Source organism: Mycetomoellerius zeteki, unplaced genomic scaffold (assembly GCF_001594055.1).
Source record: "Mycetomoellerius zeteki isolate Tzet28-1 unplaced genomic scaffold, Tzet1.0 scaffold158, whole genome shotgun sequence".
Taxonomy (NCBI): domain Eukaryota; kingdom Metazoa; phylum Arthropoda; class Insecta; order Hymenoptera; family Formicidae; genus Mycetomoellerius; species Mycetomoellerius zeteki.
In genome coordinates, this window is record NW_017256532.1 from 1,000,937 (window position 1) to 1,022,269 (window position 21,333).

At 37.9% G+C, this 21,333-nt stretch overlaps 1 protein-coding gene across 1 annotated transcript in view; it reads left to right on the forward strand.

Moving 5' to 3' along the window:
* The first annotated feature begins 860 nt into the window (after positions 1-860).
* The window catches only part of LOC108721037 (roundabout homolog 2), a 123,761-nt gene continuing 103,288 nt past the window's right edge, over positions 861-21,333 (forward strand). The window contains exon 1 of the mRNA XM_018445350.1: positions 861-1,887. Coding sequence (XP_018300852.1) covers positions 1,821-1,887 — 67 coding nt within the window. The 5' untranslated portion in view covers positions 861-1,820. The remainder of the gene's footprint in view (positions 1,888-21,333) is intronic.

The following is a 21,333-nucleotide window of genomic DNA, read 5'->3' on the forward strand; positions in this document are numbered from 1 at the left end:
GCTCTGATCAAAATGACATCAATTATTATTCTAAATAGACATCATTATTATTAACCTTTATAAGAAAAGAAAGCCACTATAGTGGCGTTGAAACAGTGTCACATTTTGAGCCAAGAAGTGCAATGAAAAATAATGAATTATAAGAAATCTTACTCAAGGAAAAGCTATAAAATTTTAAAAAGATGCCCGCACCCTTTAAATATTAAAAGTCACTCGATCTTTTCGATCAGTCATGATTTATTTTAACGTCACTACGACGTTATCGCGACCGCTGTTTTTGAGAGTTTTCCCAGAGGAAAGGAGGCTCGTAAAATTTTACATGGGTCACCCTGTACGTGGCATGGGTTTAGTTCTCCCCAGTCACGCAAGTGGCGTTGAACGGCGCGCTAAATATGCGGGCGCTTGCGTACCCCGTCGGTCAGTCGCGGATCGGCTTTCGCGTCGGTGGTATCGTTCGTTCGTATTCTCCGCCGCGTCGGCGGAACGTCACGTCTCTCTGTTTTCGTTCGCGAGAGCGACCGGTCCGGCGTGTGGCCGACGGAACACGTCAGTGGACGCGGTGCACCTCTATCTAAAAAAAAAAAAAAAAAAACGGAGTGACACTCTTGACGAGCAATGAGCGTCCGCGGCCGTCCGGGTTGATGTCCCGCGGGATTCAACGCGTTCGGCGTTCGCGAGAGAGAGGAGAGTAACGGTCGTTCCCCCGGCTCGTTTCGAGTGACATTCACGGTGATAAACATCGATCGGGCCATCGTTCGCTCGCTCGCCCTCCCTCGTCGTTCTGCTCCCCACCACCAGCACACTTCGATCATAGATCCGCGTGCTCTCCCCCGCGCGAGATGGATCATCGAACGGAGGAGCAGCGGCGCGCGCGCGACTGTTGAGTCTGTTGACGCCGCGCCGACCGCGCGACGCGACTCGGAGTCGGAATAGTCGGATTATTCTCCCCCTTCGGCGTGCGTTCGGCGTTCGTCGCTCCCATAGAATGGACACTCGCCGTCGTAACGACGGCGTTGTCAGCGGCGCGGTGCGCGCATCGATCAACCCGTGAGGGAGCGAGGACGACCCTCGCTGTAACTGCCTGTAACCGAAGCGTGGACACCGGAGACGAGACACGAGTTCAGCGAGAGCTCGCTCGAAAGAATTGCCGCTCACCCCCACCCCCCAGGCTGTCGTCGAATCTCCGCGTTCAGTTTCCGCGTCGCGTTATCGATAACGGATATACGACGTAACTATCGAGGGAAGGAGGGGAGGTATGGATATTCGCCGCCGCTCTCGTCCCCGTGCAATGGCAGACGCGGCCGCGGACCGGCCGCGACGGGCGAGCCGGCTGAAGTAAGCGGCGGTGTCTCTCGGAGCGAAGTGATCCGACGGCCGGCACGTATATATCGGCGTGTGTGCGTGTGCGCGCGCGGCCGCGCGTGAACGCGGCGCCAAAGTATATTCGCGGAGTGTGTGGTGCGACGAGATAAAAGAAAAGAGAAAGGAAAAGAAACGTAAACGTCTGTCTGTCCATCCGTCCTTCGTCCGTCAGCGTGGCGTCGAAGAAAGAAAAAAAAAAGGAGATCGACCGTCGTTAACGAGATCGTCGTCGTAACGGCCGTGACGGGCCCGATGACGCGTGAGTGTTGATCGGCGTCCTGAGTGTTGATCTGGGTGCCTTGATCCTTCAACTTGAACCTTCCCTCCCCTTCTTCTCTCCCAATCTTCAGTTCGGTTGTGTGTGCGTTTCAACGTGCGATTGCGTGCAATCTCTCGGACAGCACGACGGAGAAGAAAAAGGGTACGACGCGCGACGGGGGCAGCCCTCGGATATATTAATGAAGATGTGCCGCGGATTGATCGATCGGTTGCTCCTGCTAGCGGCGTTCGGCATTACAGTCCAAGGTACGTGCCATGATTTCTCTTTTCTCTTTCAACTCCCCCTCGGGCATGGGTATCCCTTTTCTACCCTTGCCTCCGTTGGGTTCCCCTTAGGCTCCGATTCACAACGCATGTCTGTCCTTGATAAACAACCCGTGCAGCACAGATCCCTCCAGCAATATTGCTGCAACATTGCAACGTTCCAGCATTATTGAAGTAACGTTAGAAATGTAGCAATATTTTAATGTTAGAGAAATATTAAAAATAACATTAGAAGCGTCGCAGCAACATTTTGACGGTCCAACTATGTTGATGTAATGTTGGAAGTGTTGCAGCAACATTCCAACGTTCCAGCAATATGTATTGCAGCAACATTATAAAAATTTGACAACGTTACAACGTTCTGATAATATTGAAGTAACATTGAAAATGTTACAGTAACATTTTAACGTTCCAGCAATATGTATTGCAGTAATATTCGAAATATTTTAGCAACATTGCAATGTTCTGGTAATATTGAAGTAACATTGGAAATGTTGCTGCTACATTTTAACATTCCAGTGATATTGCAATAATATTGAAAATGTTACAGCAACATTTCAATGTTCCAGCAATATTGCAGTAACATTGGAACTATTGTAGCAATATTTTAACAGGCCTGTTCTTTTTAGCTGAACTTCTTGCACGGTTCAAGTTTTCTCTTTTTCTCTCCAATGTGGAGAGAAAAGGAAGAAAGATAAACCGTGCAAGAACTTTAGCTAAAAAGAACAGACCTTGTAGCAGTATTGCGCTAACATTGCAGCTGCAAGCTTCTCCATTGTGTATGGGTAACAAGAGTGAAATGATTCCAAGAGCGTTGGAGCATGGACTGCAGCCTTAGTTGTTACGGTCCATCGTGCCCCTTCCCTCTCCCCCCTTTCGCGTCGCACCGTACGTAAATAATATTGCACATACAGGGTGTCCTTATAGCACGCCGATTCGGCGACGTTCCGCCGTTTAAATGGAATCCCCGATTTTCCCACGGATTCTATTTCTCTCTTCTTCTTCTTTCTTTCTCTCACCCTCAATCGCGTTTATATAACAAATGCGAGCTCGGGCTCTCCCGAAAACGTTAAGCGATTCGATCAGCGTCGCGCTCTCCGCGACGCGACGGTGGCGGTGGCGGCGAATCCTATTCGCATAAATTGATTTACGCACCCTCCCTCCCGTTGTTTCGTCGATCGCGTTCCACTGAATCCGCGCAAATCGAGTTCGCGCGTAACGAGAACGCACTTCGCGTCAAGTATTACGATTAAAGTCGCCGAGAGAAAATGGGTCCGGAACGATTCCCGTCGTTCTCTATTACCAGATCAGGTCAAGTCGTACTAGAAAATTCGAGGAAATCGACGTAATGAGAAAAACGCGTCGATATCTCTCTCGTTGATATTGTGGAGTATTTATTTAGAATGATAGATTAACTCATACGCGTGTATAGTCAAACATTTGCGTTTTAGATAAAATAGGGGAGATAAGATTTGTGTAGCATTAAGCAGGAAGTATGATTGGGGGATAGTAATTTACGTCTCGACTGCAATAAACATATCGCTTGAAAAGTGATGGAAGTCGACACTTTTCGAATTATTTTTATTTTCGTATTACGCGTGCGAATTGTGTTCTAAAAAAATACATCTGTCTTCAATCAGGAAAAGTTATACAAGTTGAATTCAAATAGAAAATAGAAATGAGCTGAAAACGGGAAGAATATCAAAATTCAGAACAGGGATAGTTTTTAGAAGTTAACATAATATCATAATGAAATTAATATTTACTACATTACTTTTAAACTTGAGAGATCTTAAAATCGTCTGTTTTATCGATTTAGTAGAATTATACACATCTCTACACACTGCTACATCAATATCGCACGCACACATAAGTACAAATTTTATAACTAATTAATCTTTCATATTAGTTGTTTAAGCTTAACTCTAAGAACTTAACATTGTTTGTTCATATAATCTCTAGTCAAAGTCAAAATCAAGATTGTTTTATACGGACAAAGTAAACTTGAATATAAAGCAAATATTGTTACTAGTCAATTACAGAACTGTTTTTCAACTTTTTCGTTTTTTATATAAAGTCGTCTATTTGAACTCCATTACCCGTTTATAAGTGTGAAATGTGGAAAAGGAGTTTCAAATTTGTATATATAAAATGCAATTAGAAAAACGCTTATTCGAAGAATAATGAGTAAAAAATAGACGACTTTAGGATCCTTTTAAAACTTGAAACAAGCAACTTGTAATTAGCTCTAGTTAACTTATGCTGTAAATAATTAATTACGAAATTTTTCCTTTCCTCTCCTGAACAATTCTATATTTTTTATTTGTGCCTTTCGAAAGTATTATATCGCACTTTTCGATAATCTTTTCAAACATTTTGCATTTCCCATATTTTTATTTATGATATAAGATAAAAGAAACAAGAGAGAGAGAGAGAGAGAGAGAGAGAGAGAGAGAGAGAGAGAGAGAGAGAGAGAATAATCCACGGCGGCAAAATGAACTTTTCTCTTAGTTTCTGATGATAGAAATTACGCGTAATAATTACAATGTGGGGGGGACTCAAGTTATTACAATTTACGGGGAATAACGTGTATGTTTTTAACTTGTATATTTTTACGCAACGTCACGATGCGTGTACATTTATTATTAATTTCATTCAATCACATAATAAATAATATACAATTAATTAAACTGCAAACGACTTTTAATCGTATAAACGGGGAACGATTATTAAAGACTTCCGAAGAGCGTTTCGATTCGCAGCCTCTATTAATACTTACGTACCGCCTCCAGTATCATTTCGTCCGAAATCAATTCTGTTAACCCTCAATTACTTTGATGGAGGCACATTTGACCCCGCTGCAGATAGCTCGTGAGATATCACTTTTATCTTGAACTCTGACTCGTCATATTGCTTAAATGATTTTCGCTTTTTCTCCCCTCCCTTTTTTTCGTACCCCTAATTAGCGCGGGAGTTATTTCCTTTGAAGATGACACACACGAATTTCAACGAGTTTATTAAATTCTACCTTAATTCTGTCTTTTTTTCGTAAAAAGCTTTTTATTAATCAAAGCATAGTCCGATTATTCTCGGCGGCTGTATGGTTGCTAATTACGAAATTACGAAACCGGCTTCGAGTTGCGCTTTTTGAATTATAAAAAACGCGACGTTATTTCTCTGCGAAATCATATCGCCGCGTTTACGCTGCTTAAATCGAAAATAGACGAGATAATTAAGCTTCTGGTGGAGCAAATTGCGTTTTGAAAATCCGAAATAATGTAGGGAACGAACAACTACACGGCTTTCGTCGTGTTTTGAGATCCCGTTTACGCGTTTATGTATTTCTCTCGCGTACAGATGCTCACGCGTTTCAACATATTCCGGACGTATAAGCGGCGCGGCGTTACACATTGCATTTTACATTTTATCGCGGACTATCGATACCGGGTGTAGGAAAAACAAGATTCGTCTAATATTAAAGGAAAGTTCCGAAGGAACGGCTTATTTATTTTAGTAGTTCCGTGCGGGGCGGTCATCTAAAAATAGACGATACACAAAGCGGGGTACGCTTTCCGTACTCTATTTTTGTTTGCGACGCGATGTTTATCGTTATTCAAGCAAAACTCCGAGCCTCCATTCTTATGCATCCACTGCATTGTGCTCACGCTCGCGTAGGCAAGCATTTGGTTTTCAAAACATTTTGTGTCCACCCCGCATTTGTTTTCTGGTTTTTTTTTTAAGTACGTACATTTCCGTCGTGACTTGCAAACGCAAATTATGCATTAACGAAATTAAATAGGGGATGGGTACTATTTAAATTTCTTGGAGTGAAATATCACTCCAAAAGAGTTAAAATACTGCCACTATTAAAAAAGAGTGAAAAATTTGCACTCTTAAATAAGAGTGACAGATTTTCAGTTTTTTTTTTGGAATGAGATTCATTCATTTCAAAGGAAAGAAATCTCACTTCTTTTTTGGAGTGAATCTCTGCGCTCCAAAAATGTGACATCTTATTTCAAAAAAGTGAAAATCTGCCACTTTTATTTAAGAATGCAAATTTTTCACTTTTTTTGTAGTGGCAGTATTTTAATTCTTTTGAAACGGTATTTCATTCCAATAAATTTAAAAAGTAAAATAATGTGAACATTTGGGAAATATTTTACTTGTTTCATTAATCCAATCAAACTTAGCGGAAGTAGTTCCATGATTTTTTTTACATAAACGATAGCTTGAGATGTTCTTATATCCTAATTAAAATTATTATTAACAACAACTAACATAGTGTATTGATTGTTTTTCGATTTATTGATATTTGAAAAGATTATGTATGGATTTAATCACAATTTTCTGAAAAGCATAAGAGAGATAAATATTAAATGAAATAAATACTTTAAGTATAGCTTATTGTGATAGTATTTCTAAAAAATAAATATTTAATTAATATACTATTTTTTTGTTGAGGAATTTTCGATGAAATTTCAGATTTGAGGATTTTTAAACTATTGTAAAGAATAGTTATTTAAAAAAGAAAGAAAATATATTAAATGATATTCATAAAAGATATTTTACAATTTGCATTTTCTCGCTACTGCGATATAAAAACATTAGGTGATTATTTTAGGATTAAATAACGTAATTGTTATACTATTCTTTTAGCAGAATATCTTCCAAGTACAGAGATATTGCAGGAGAAAATCTGTTTCTCATTTTACTTTTCAAAACTGCTCGCAATAATCCGATAATATTTAAATCAAGCGATTTCGCTGGTCAGGTATTGAAAGAAATTGAAGTTGGAAAGATATTAGATAAGTTTGAAGAATAGAGAGCAATTTTTATTGAAAATAAAGTGAGAAGTAAATTTTCTCTTCCAATATCACTTACATAAGCAATTGAAACGCGTTTTGCTAGAAGAATAGTAAAATATTTCTTTGATGATTATTCAAACATTGTATAACTATAATTCAACAATAGAATCTGTATTAAAAACAAATAGTGTGACAAGCTTTTATGAATAAAATAAATAGTGTATTTTCTATGTATTCACATTATTTTATCTGTACCCATGCATCTCTATTATATTTACATCAAAAAATATAATTAAAAGATTAAATATTCAAAACAAAAATTTGAAAAATATTTGTGTATTCGTGTACATTCATTGTTCAATCATAGAAGCTATTCGTGCGTCTTCAACTATTGTCTGCCTCTGAAAGAAAACCAATTGATCTCAGAAAAATTTTTCTGATCAATTGGTTTTCTCTCAGAGACAGATAAAGAATGTCTTCCGTTGTTATTTGTAGTATTTCACGAATTGGGCGGAGTAATATTCATTGCTTAGTCAACTATTTCCATTTCCTTAAGGAGATATGCAGCAAACTCGGTGTTGAACGTTATATCGATTTCCATATAATTACGCGCGTGTGCTGGAAATAAGGACGGGCGGCACGCGACAATTATGTTAAGGCACGTTAGACAATGTGTAAATGATAAATTAAGCTAAGTTTATAACTCCGTATATAATTTCGTGAGTCGCCTGGCGAATCTCTCACTGTCTCTCTCCATAAATACTTTCGTTTATCTATTTATATTTTATGAGAAGAAGAGTCTGATAATAGTTATCAAATATTGGATAAAATAATGCCAATCAAATGTTCAATTAAAATAACTAAAGAATAATTGTACTTTAATATTTAGTAAGCACTATCAAACATAATAATATGACCAATTGTTTGTAATACTTATTAAATATTTAAGAAAGTAAGTTTTTTTTTTATCATATTAACCAAAATTTGATTGGCATTATTTCGCACAATATTTGATATTACTAGACTCTCTTTTCAATCTATCTATTTCTTTTTCTCTCATGCAGAAAAATATTCGGTTAAATTAACTGAAATTCTGATGGAAAATAAACGATCCAGAATTCTAGTTAAATCTACTAGATTTTTTGTTAAACTATTTCAACTAGAGTTCTAGTTGAGATAACCGACATTCAGAATTTCCTTAGTTAAATCTAATAAGCCGTCCTTCATTCTATTCATAGTCGGTTCTTATTTCAAAACCATCTTAAGTAATGTCTTAAGTAATGTCTTAAGACACTAATGCGACTCTCTGATTGGTTCGTGACCTCAAGACGGTCTTGAATATAAAAACTGACTATGAGTACTAGTCACAGAATTCTAGTAGATTTAATCAGAAATCTGGATCGTTCATTTTCCACTAAAATTTCAGTTAATTCAATCGAACATTTTTCTCCATGAGAAAATAGGAATAGATATACTGAAAAGAGAATCTAGTAATAGCTATCAAATGCTGTGAAATATAAATATCAATCAAATTTCGGTTAATATAACCAAAAATAATTTTCACTTTCTTAAAGAAAGTAGACCTAACCAGAACTCTAGATTGTTTATTTTCCATCAAAATTCCAGTTAATTCAACTAAATATTTTTTCTTTGCTCTCTCTTAATTATATTACTATATTAATACTGCTTCCTTGAAATCTATTTACTTCTTTCCTGAATTTTATTCTTGTCTTAGCGCTTGAGGGGATTTGTCTCACAGTTTGATATATAAATACTATCATTTCTCTCTCTCTCTCTCTCTCTCACACACACACACACACACACACACACACACACGCGCGCGCGCGCGTGCTTTGACCAGCTGTGACTAGCTCGTTTCTATCTTTTTTCCTTATTTTTCTAATTCTTACACGACCGCTCACCTTTTACTACGAGTCCCGATATAATTGCTGTGTTATTGGTTATATACATGGCGTCGAGGCGCGACGATCCGTCGTCCTCGGTCGGAAACACGTTTTAAATGGCCATTACGACGATTGATCCCTTGCGCACGGCTGCGATTAATCTCCTTCAATCGCCGCCGCGACGACAATGCGCGTTGAAAAAAGAAAAACCGTGGCTTACAACGGAGAAGAAAAGCCGTCTCCGCTTTCGCAGGTGTCCGTACACGCTGACGCGCGCGCGTAAGAAGCTATCCGTGCTCCTACGACTATTCATGCTCCCTTAGAGATCCCTTTCACACAGGCGGTTCTCTCTTTCAGCCTCGCGCCATATTTACCGGCTCCCAAACCGGAGACGCGTATAAGCGAGGATGTACCAAGTGACAGTTTTATAAGACGCGAGTTAAATGCGCATCTCTTGCTGAAGCACGTCGGTTTTATGGCGAGACGCGGGTTAGATTTTCTAATATCCGAGTTATTACCGAGATAGAAATTATCGAGACTAAAAAGTAACCAAAAGATTACTCAAAAGCGCAAAATATTTACGCACGTCCTGGAAATTTATGCGAATGTGGTTTGGTTTGAGAAAATGTTCGCTAAAACAAGGGAGAATAACTCGTATAAAATATCTGTTAAATGCAATTAAACGTGATTTAGTTAAATTACTTTTGCGAAAAGGATTTCTATAACGCATCGGGAATGTTCTATATATTCCAAACTTTAAATTACGTTTCCTCAACGTACCTTATAAAACGTACTCGATTCTACCGTTCTCGCGCTCACGATCACATTTTCGAGGAATTAGTTCGTAGACTGTAAGGTAAATGTCCCAGTGACCGGACACGTAACTATGTCTGAACACTTACAAAAAAATTATTATTATTAATCCCCAAATGTGCTTTTTTTTATTACAATATTATAATTTAATTGTATTTAACTTTTAAGTAGGTATAAAGTGAAGTACTTACCTTATAGAAATTTAATACTAATACTGGCCGATTAATTAACTTATTTCAGCATTAAAAGTACAGTTAACAATACTTTTAATATTCAAAATAGAGCCCCAAACAAATTTTATTTTTACAATTATATTTTTTAATAATATGTATAAAATTAAACTTACATTATTATTTATATTCCTATGAGATAGAGGAATGTAAAATAATTAACATTAAGGCTTCTAGGCAATTCTTTTTATTTTGCTTTTCCAGAACAAGGTTTTTAGGATAATTATGCGTTATAGAAGGTACCTAAAAGTTAAAAATTACAATTAAATAATATTATATTAAAAAAAATATTTGAGATTAATAATATAAACAATTATAAAGTTTTGTGTCCGGACATAGGTACATGTTCGGTCACTGGGACATTTACCTTATCGCGGCTGGAAAATTTCGTCAACGATGGGCAAACGCAAATATCGGCCGTATTACCCGTGTGTTATGGATATGGAGGACGCCGGCGCCCGAATTTTCGCATCACATAACTTTACGAGGCATTTTCCCAGCCGCGAACCGGCGCCGCACCGCCCCGTCGATACTCAGTTCCCCCTGCCTTTTATATGTCGGGAGAGACATAAAATACATTTACCGCGCATTTTTTTTTGCTTTTACTCGCGGAAGCCCCCCAGCATACTTGCGATGAAAGTGTTTGCAAACTAGAAACCGCCGTCGTCGCGCGGCCGACTAGGCGTGGTTAAACTGACGTCGCGATTGGCGACGCACGATGCTCGACGACATTCCGCGTATCGTCGTAATAAATCGTCGTCTTAATCACGTCACCGCATTTAACGTTACGTTGAGTGGCCGTGTACCGTGTGATAAAACGCTTCTAAAAACGTCTAGATTTACCGTTAAGGCCATTAGAAGAAGATTACGGTTTTACACCCTTTCTCGCAATGTTTATAGTTATTGTTATACTTATTGTCGACGTAACGTAAAGTGTTCTTGAAACAGGAGCCAAGAATCGCCCTCGACCAAATTTCTTTCTCTCGTATCTGAATTATGTATTTAACGTTTAGAAATAAATATTAATTTTTATGCTTAATATACTTAATACAATTTAATCCTGGAATGCTATTTATATTTTTCTTACATTAACATTATTCTAAGTGAAAATTCATCCACATAATTAAAAAGTCTTTTTACGAAGTGTCCTAAGACCGCAAATATGAATATACAAATGAGTATAATTATAGCCTCAACCTCGGCCTCAACGGTCTAAAAGTCTTTAGTACTTGCATAATATTTTTTGGTATGAATTTATATATATGTTTCCGTTTTATAAACTGCGCGCTGAAATTATTTGTAGTTTTGAAACGCAATTATAAATCGAACTGGGATAATAATATCACAAATTGAGAGAAGCAATTTAATGATATTAATCAATTTTTTTATATTTTTATGTCTTTTAGGGAAAATGTTAAAATAACTGAACTCTTACACTATTTTAATATAATAAATGAATTTTAATATTAATCTTATTAAATGTTATTTTAAGCAAACAAAATTTTAATGATAAAAATTTTATTAAACTTAACAAGTGCATGGATAAAAATTTACTTATAATAGTATTCCATTAAAAATAGAATCTATTGCCAAATTTATTCTCTCTGGATTATATTTAAACCGCTTAATAAGTCATTAGTTTTTGTGCTAAGTATCTTTAATGTAATTTAATCCTGAAATGCTGCTCATATTTTTCTTACATTAACATTACTCTGAGTGAAAATTCACTCGCAATAGCACATTCTAGTATTAAAAATAGGATCCATGAATCACCTGTGTCAAATTTGTTTTCTCTGCATTATATTTAAGATGCTTAATTAATTAAAATAAAAATGACTAAATTAATTAATATTAATAAATATTAAAGGGCTCCTCTTAATATTTAACAAATTAAAGACGAGAAGGGAAGTGAGGGGAAGTAGGAGTCAGTTATTTGTCTCTGTGTAACCGAAGAGCGAAGAACTGTTACATTTTAATCTGTTCATTTAACGAAAAACATTAATTTGATCACTCTAATTAATTACATGTGTATGTGCAAGTTGCATCAATTTGGTAAGTGACAATCTACTTTTTAAATAAAATATGATTTCATATATATAATACTTTGACATTTTCGTTTTCATTATAGCTTCACTTCATAAGAATCACTTGTTTCTTTCTGGGTTAAATCAGTAAACTGGGATGAATCTAAGGAATCTCTTTGATGTGGTAGATGGTTGGCACCATGGTTGATGCATTACTTGCGCCAAAAGAGAATTATGTTCAATTCCGTTGAGAATGACTTGAAGTAAGTCGAAACGCGTATGAATATTATACGAATATCGCACACTTTTATATTAAAAATGAACTTTTAAACGCTTCCATTGTTACACTGTTTCTTTCTGGGTTAAATCTATTGTGTCAAATTTAACTCTTAACGTGAGTCGCCACTGCTTCTATTCAATCATATCGTTATTTTATACTAAAACAACAGTTACATTTGACATTATACAGTGTCAATCTGATACTACATAATGTCAAATTGACACTGTATAATGTCAAATATAACTATTGTTTTAATATAAAATAACGATATGGCACGATATAGAGTCAAATTTAATCATCGTTTTGGTAAAAATATAATGATTGTATTTAGTAGGAGCAGTGACAACTAACGTTAGGTTAAATTTGACACTACAGATTTAACAGTGTATATTTGCGCACAAAGTACCGCGCTGACCCTACTTCCCCTCACATCTGGTCTTTAATTTCTTAATTAATTAAGTCATTATTTTTATAAACAATATTATTTTAGAACATTTATGTGAGAACACAATCAATATTAAAATGCCTATGACGGTCGAAGCTGGATCTTTAATACTTAAATAATTCAATCTTGAATTACTAAATATACTATATATGTACTTGCATATATGTATACCATATTTGTAGTCTTTCGAACTGCGCGCTGAATTCTTTTCCAAACTATGTAAACGCAATTAAACTACTATAGTAAACTCGCGAATTAAATTGACAAGTAATTTGAATAATTTTGATGCTCAATCAGGCATCATATTATAAAAATGTTGATATGCTGAAAAACTGTAATTAAATTTTTATTGCGAAAAATATTTTTAAACTATTATTTTTATACTAAACACAGATAGATATAATATATATCTGTACTATATCTGTACTATATATGTATATGTATATTTTGTGCAATTTAAATCTCTCTGATGCACTACGATCGATCGTTAGCTTGGAGTTTATTTCTTGTCGAGCGGAAATTTTGTCCAAACCGGGAGTCGCGAGTTATACTCGTCGCCGGGTCGTCAAAGGTTACCACGGATGTGCGGTTAACAACAGTGAGACGTAACGAGGGAGACGAGCCTTTGCTCCGTGAACCAGTTCCGACTTTATCGATGCACCCGCACTCTCGGAATATCGCGTACGCGGCCGGCGAAACAAAAACGGCACGCGGATGAATAATTTATGACAAAGACGACCACTACTAGGTTGCCGACTCCTTGCCTCCCCCCCCCTCTCTCTCTCTACTTTCTCTTTCCCTCTCTCGTTGTGTCAGACGACAACGAACGCGGACGCGTACACACGAATAATTAATCACCATCTATAGTAGGAATCTAAAGATAGTGTTTCGCGACTGACTGACGTGTACATATGGTCTTTGTTCCGCAGTTCGCTCGGCTCCCTCGTAAAAACGGCATGTGGATAATGCCGAGAGTTTCAACCGCGAGACAACGACAGGCCGCGTTCTAAAAAAAGGGTATCTCCTCTCGTTTCGCCGATGAAAGCGACGTTTCACGTAAACACGCGTCCGACCTTCTACCGTGTCTGTCCTTTTTGCACGACGTTGATATCCGTGATATGCAATTAACCCGCGTGACAAAGTTCAATAAAGCTTGCCGTTTACTTGAATAATTTCAGGTGTTCGCTCATAATTATCGTCGATAATTATTGAATTTGAAGTTCAGACAAGCTAATTTAATTTCGAAGTATTTTGTTTGCAAATTTCGATGCCATATAATATTATAATAAGCTCGATGCGGTAATAATAGAAATCTGAAACGTATTCGGTAGAATCATACCAGACCAGTTGATATAATGACGGATATTACAGATCGATCTATTCCATATACGGTCTATAGAAGTTATGTATAATCTAAATTATGAAGCAAGTGACATATCTATAGTTGCATTCACGCTGTACTGATTAACTTAGTTGAGTCCGTTTCTGTTTCAAGTGATTTGGAAATAGAGTGGATGGAAAAATTATATGACCTTTCTTTTGTTAAAAACTAGAATATAATATCGATTGTTACTTATCGTATACATATATTTATATTGAGAAAAATTGAAGATGAACAAATTAGGAAATATTCTGATATTAGATCATATCTAATCTATAGTTTATTATTTCAACTAGAATTATAATAGATTTGGGTTATGATCCACTTGATGCTATACAAAAATGTTTCGAAGCATTTTTAAAATTTTTGGTCAATTAGTAAAATTCTTTTTTCTGATTGGTCAGTCAAACGCTTCAAAGCACTCGTAGCGCCAAGTGAACCGCACAGCCGCACTCTCAATCACAAAATTCTGATTTGTCCATTTTCAATTAGAATTCCAATTAATAATGCAACCAGAGGGATCGAGTGTGTTATAATTCGGAAATATAGCACGGAGAATCATTTTACATAAATAATTAGGAATATTTTGAATTTATGCCTGATCTAAAATATTTTTTAGATGGGTTTTTAATATATTTTAGTATCATTGATGAATATGAAATGTATGTCTTTTTTTTTAATGAAGAATTAAGTCAAAATTTTGTGAAATTCAAGTTTTGTGACTATTTAACAGGACAAAATTTAATCTTCGATATCTTTTAAACGAAATTTGCTTTATTAACAAATTTAATTATGTAGTTACGACCTGTTATGACATACTTTATTTTTAATAGGAATTCTATGCGCCAATTTCCACAGCTTATATGAGATAATGAAAAATTCAAAGAGACAGAAAATATGGACAATGAAATTCAACCTTCACAGTTAAATGAGAGAAATCAATAAAATGGAAATAAGTATATAATTTATTTATTTAATTTATTATTTATGTGAATACTTGGGAGAACGTTTAAAATAAAAAAAATTACAAAATTTAAATGAGTTCTTCTATTGTAAAAGGACAATTGGAGCGTTCGATATCGAATTATTTAATCAACTAGACGATATATGTACACTATCGTGGAATTTGATGCAAATCTGGTGAAACAGCGTGTACCGTGAATACCGAGACACGAGGGATAACGGAACGGGACGGCTGTACTTGTCTTTCGCATATTGCGGCGTCCACGAGAGGAATGTTAGTTACTTCGTCACACACTCGACCCGTTCCCTCGCACCTTAGCACGTGTGCGCGAGTGCATCGAGCACTCCAATGAGATATGCCGTGTGTCGTTAGGATGCATTCTCGCGCTCGACTCTTTTTTTTCCCCCTTTCTTTCCGCTCTCTTTCTCCTTTTTTCCTTCCCTCCTTTTTTTACACGCCATCTGCCATTTACACTCGCTCGCGTTGCCGGCGAGGAATCCGAATGAAGACTAAAAAGGGCTGATCAGAACTTGCTCGAAGGCAAGGCCTGTTCCTTTCTCCCGCGGAATGACAAGTGACTTCGCGTTATCTTTCACGGGCCGCGACACGTACGTGGCGAAGATACGCGTGTCGACCTGGGTCTCTGGCGAATTCGGATCTTGGAAATTAATCGTGGAGATTACGTGTTCGAATATCGAAATCGACGGCGTTATGTATCACTTATTGTCACAGCATGTACCATATTTATATTCGCGCGATGTTTCTGTTTTAGATTTTTACGTTTTTTCCGATGATTAATGCATCTTCCGTGACATATTTTCATCACAGAGCAACAAAAAAGTAAAATGTATTCTATTTTTGTAGCTATTCTCTGACAAATCAATAATTCGTGATTACTTATAAATATTTCGAAATAAAATCTGCCTCTTGAATAAATGATACATAATATTATCATCCTTTAAAAGCGACACAATTTAAAAAATGTGATTTTTACGTTATTATCATAAATAAGTAAACGTTACTCTATCAATCATAAAAATAATCATATTGACTTAACTTTATAAAATATCATTAAAGTCATGACTCAAAAAGGATGAATTTTTTAAGAATTATGATTTGTAAAACAAAAATGTTAAAAAATGACATTTGATTATGTTAAGAATATATATTTTTTTGATATTATTTGATTATTATCTTTAATTTTCTGTCAAGTTAAAAATAGTTTTGTTTTTTTTCTGAGAATGATAGCGTTTTCCTATCTAGAGAAAACTAGTGCAACACAGTGCAATACAGTGCAAATCGATTCAGCGTTAATAAATAATTTAATCCTTTTATGAGGTTATCATGATGATTCTATTACCGTGATAACAAAGAAAATGTGATTAAAAAGGTTACATTATTTATTAATACTGAAAATATGTCTATTAACTTACACTTAATTGCACGCAGTGTGTACCAGTACTGCTAGTTTTTCTTGTAAACGCTATTAATTTCAAGTTATGTCACTTTTGAAGTAAAAGAGCGACATATCGCGCGCATTTAATAGAGACACTGTTTAGTCACGTTGAGTTAGAGGTCAAGGACCCTGACATCGTCGCGTTGTGACGTTAAAAAGTTGGTTGAAAACGCGATTTTACGTTTCACGATGTAGTAGTCGTTAAATAAACTGTTAGTGCAGTCTAGCGAGCGCACGATTAAACTTTCCTACCTCAAACATCTCCATCGTTCTCTCGTTCAGGATTTAATGGGAGAACGAAGGTGACGGACTTTGAAGGGCGGCGCGGATTTTCAGTTATTTCATACGGTACAAAAGCGGAGATTCAGCGCGCTTTAACCATGGAATGTAAAACAGCGTCAGGGACCTCGCACCCGCGAGTACGACAAATCCGAGAATGTAAAGCAGCGACGGATCTTGTCTCCGCCTTGGGCGGTAAAGCACCTCGTCCTAGGACAAGAAAACGAGGACAAGAAAACGTCCGCCTCGTTTATTTGACGCGTCTCCGTCGCCAGTAATTTGATTCACTCCGGTAATAGGACCAGTATTTGCACTGGCAAAAGTCGGAAATGTACACGGTAGTTTTTATTAAACGCGGCCATCAAATTCTGTTTCAGCAGAAAAATGTATTCCTTCTCTAGTGCGCGCGTGTTATGCACAAGATACGGTTTCACAATTTTAATCAACTTTATATTAAGTAAGGCGGACTTAGCGCTATCCGCGCTCTTTAACAGTGATTCAATTTCATGCCTAATTTCCACGATATTTAGCGGCAAATTTACCAACGTTCCGGGCGACATCGTATTATTTTCGAAATAATTGCGAAACGCTCTCTCGCAGCCCGAACAACGTCGGCGATTTTCCACAAGTATGCACTTTTGACTTCCCGCCAATTAAAATAGACCTTCGGAAAACGGCTTATTTCCAGGCTTGAAACTCGCCGCGTTACGGTCGTTTACGGCGCGCTGCGCGCTGAAAGAAAGCTCTGTCTAAAGTAGCGCGCGATTAGGGCGAGTGAAGACGAAAGGGGGAAGAGCGAGCGGAGATGCAGAGAGAGCGCTCGTGACACGTATGACACATCAAAGAGACTAATTTAACGAAACGGGGCTACGAGACCAGAGGATATCGCGACGCGACAGGAATCGGCTGTTTTCGCGGAGCAACAGCTTACGTTTTGTTGCCGGCCACGCGTAACGACGTCGACGACGACGACGACGATGATGAGTGACCGAAAGATCGCAGAAGATCGCGCGCGATATATCGGACAAAGGAGTTCGTTGTTCGGACGCGTTGCAGGCCCTCCTTCCTCGCCAGCCGAGAACGTCGAGATCCGCCGAGATGTTTTCTGAACTTCGCCCAGCGGAGCCAGAGAAACCCGACGCGTGAGAGTGCATTCTCTCTCTCTCTCTCCTTTCCTCTCTCGATTTCTTATTCTCTTTCTCTCGTTGCGCGCCACTCTTCTACGAGAGGTATTTCCGTCAGAGTAGTACGGCCGTCGCGTTCCGAAAGGGCGTATTAGGTCCTATTATTTCGCGCGAGTACCATTACGGATATAATGCGCCGGTCTGGGCCTCTCTATCAAGATCGAGCAGCGTACACAGATGGCCCGTATGAATGCGCCAAGAGAGAGTAGTCGCGGAAGAGAGGCACAAAGGAAACTGGCGTGGCGGCCTGAAAATTTCAACGTTGTTAGATAGAAATCGTAGCAACGTCGTTAAGCGAATGCGTAAGTGTATACCTTGGTTCCCCGCGTCCTTCATCGATGTTAACAAGAGTCTTTATCGATCTGTTAACTTAAGAGTCCCCTCGGCTGATCCCGCAGCCAAACTTTCTCAGCAAAAACTCGTACGAGCATTGCTTCTCTCATGCTTCCCACGTTGCGTTGTAGAGATCTCAAACCGAATCTCTATTCAAGCAAAATCCATTTTGAACTTGCGCCATTATCCGCGCTACACTCGACAGTGATTCTACTGTACTTTACAGCATGAACGTTAACTCGAACCTGCACGTGCAATAACTGAGCGTCGATTTTCAACGACGGGTAACTCCGTAATTAAGCGTCCCATTAACTTTCCATATGACATTGTGGCGGAAAGCGAAATAATCCCTTCACGTGCCGCGACATTCTCGCGAGGGGTTGAATATTTCGTATAACGATCCCGATATTCCGAGATCATCTTATTATTGCGCTATTATACCCTGTCGCTCGCGATTAGGGCGCCTTTAATATTCGATGTTGCGCGCCGTTCTGTCGCGACAGACAATTTCGATGCTGGCACACGCGGCTGGCTGGCTGGCTTGGTTGGTTGGTTGGTTGGTTGGTTGGCAGACTGACTAACTCTGTGTCTCTCATCAAGAGAGAGGAAGAAAGAGAGAGAGAGAGAGAGAGAGAGAGAGAAAACGGCGTCTTTCCCAGCGCGGATACAGCACGGCAGGACTCGTGAAAGATGTACGGCCCGAAGGTGTCTTCGACCCCGTTAAGTTCCCTTTCTCGACCGTAAAGGCCGAAGATGTGGGGTGCGAGAAGAGAATCGCAAGGGGGAAAACGCACGATCGATAAGAGCGCCTCGTAAGACAATTTCTTCTGGGGTGGCGAGATAGCAAGACGGAGATAGATAAAGAGAGAGAAAGCAGGAGGAGAGCGAGAGAAGCGGCTTCTTTCCACCCATCGCCATTTTAGGTACAGGTGTATGCGTGCGCGCGCACGGAAAGAGAGGACGAAGAGGGTACAAGAGAGGAGCCAACCAGGGTGGTAGAGGGTAGGCGGAATGGAAGAGATGAGCTTTCCCCTTCCTCGCACGCGGCGGGAAAGGGGCCCTTTTCCAAGAAACGATCGTGTGCGTTAGTCTCCCCGAAACGGTCTTATTTTTTTATAAGTTTCGGCGACCCTGTCGAAGGAACCCCGAAGGGTGCACGTCGCGAAATTCCGTCCCTTCGTCCAACGAACGGCAACTGTGCGCACAAGATACCCTTGGAACGTGACTGCTCCTTATACCAGGCGATTTTGCCTCGTCGATCGTTAGCATCCGTCGTGACGTGGCACAAGAATAAGATACAAAAAGTAAGGAAAATAAATCGGTATACATATATATATAAAATAAAATATAGACAATAGACATAAATAGATAATATATAGAAGGTAAATAATAAAAATAATATATAGAAGATAATAGCTAGCTAAAGAAATTACAAATATTTTATATAATATAAATTTAATCTTTAGTAGTTTAAAAATGAGGAATTAGGAAGGCAAATACGTGTTCTAAACAAATGATCAAAAATGCAATAAACGTTCGTTTATTGCATTTGTTGTAACGCGTGAAAAGATCAAAGTGAATTTCTCTCTTTAAAATTTACATTCTTTTGAGATAGAGGAATGTAAAAATAATGAACTTTAAGATTTCTGGATAATACTTTTTATTTTCCTTTTTGAGAAGTTTAAGTTTTTAACCTTTAGTACATATGATTGAGTCATTCATTTTTTTTCCCCGAAAAACTAGGAGCATTAAGTAATTAATTAGTTATAACATTTATATACAATTTTTAAAACTTTACAAATCTTGCAAAACCTTACAAATATTTTCTAAAAAGACGATATTTATGTACGAATCACTTAATATTTTTTGTAGATTTGTCAGTGATGAAAATTAACCCGGGACACAAATGATTCATTACGTATACTAAAGATTAAGATAACGTTGCATGAGATATTATGGCTACCTATCTACTTAAAGGTTAAAAATATTACATGTACAGAGAGAGAGAGAGAGAGAGAAGAAAAATAGATAAATCTACGATATCTTTTCACGCGTTACAACAAATCATTTAGTTATTGCACCTCCAAGCATTTGCTAAGTTGGAATGCTCGTTCACCTTCCAAAATACCTCATTTTTCACAGATTATTATTCCATCGCGCGTTAGTTGCGCACTTCGTTCTGTCTCGACCGTTATTGAGCTCGCGATCGATGAACTTGAGCACGGATTTAAAGCTCTCGAAGCGCGTACTGGGTATCGATAATACGCAATCGGAGGGTATTGGTATCCGTAATACGCAATTGAGTACGAGCACGAGTATTTCGAAGCCCATAGTAGGCATCGGTAATCGATATCGGGTAGATATCAACCGCCACTTTGAATTCTTTTGACTGGAGTTTCGCAGTTTTTTATGCGCCCGTCGTACGTAGCATCGATTTGTGCGACGCGCGTATTCGACGATGTAAAACAATATTTCAATTAATCATTTGCGCGATATCGTCAGCCAAAGTACAATAAATCGCGCGTTGCGCGATAGATTCTCTTTCTTCCTCAGTAAATAGCCATATCTCTCACGAGTGAATAATTACAATGAGTATGATAACAAAATCTCATTGTTCGCGTATTTATTTTTCTTAAATTTGAAAAGAATTTTAACGAAAGAGAAAGATTTAAATACGCTCTTAATTGTCAAATTAATCAACGTTCAGAGCGCAGTTATTCACATTTTTCTTATCTAAAATTTAATCACGTGGAAACATGACGTCTAATTAACTTTTCGAATACCAGGTTCTACTGTTATTTTTCGTGCAAAAAATTCCAGACCGTTTTGCCTGTGGTCAGTTTAAGTATAAATATTTCATCTCCTTCTAATAAAGTAACATCATTCTACTAACCGAAAAGAACAACGTCAGCAGCTCTGGCATTTTCCGCAAAAATTCAAGGAGAGAATTCCGATACCTTTCACAAGGATTATTACCCTATGCAATGTCGATTATCAAACATCACTTATAACTCCGCTATTATTATGATTGATGTAATATTATTAACTAATGAAGAATTAATTAAAAACGGTAGATTTATATACTGTTAGAGAAACGATTAATTGCATTGTGAAGAATTAATCTGTAACTAGATAGATCCGTTGACAGGTCGATAAAGCGAGAGCAATTTTTCTAAAGCGGATCTCCCGCTTAAATCTAATTGCGCGCGACGCGCGGTGCATTCCGCCTCCGTCTTTTCTTCTCCGCACTCGTTCTCGGAGAAATCAGCTCGTTCGTTAGCGGGACGACGTAGCCGCGCGACCGTAATAATTTCAGACGCACAAAAGAAG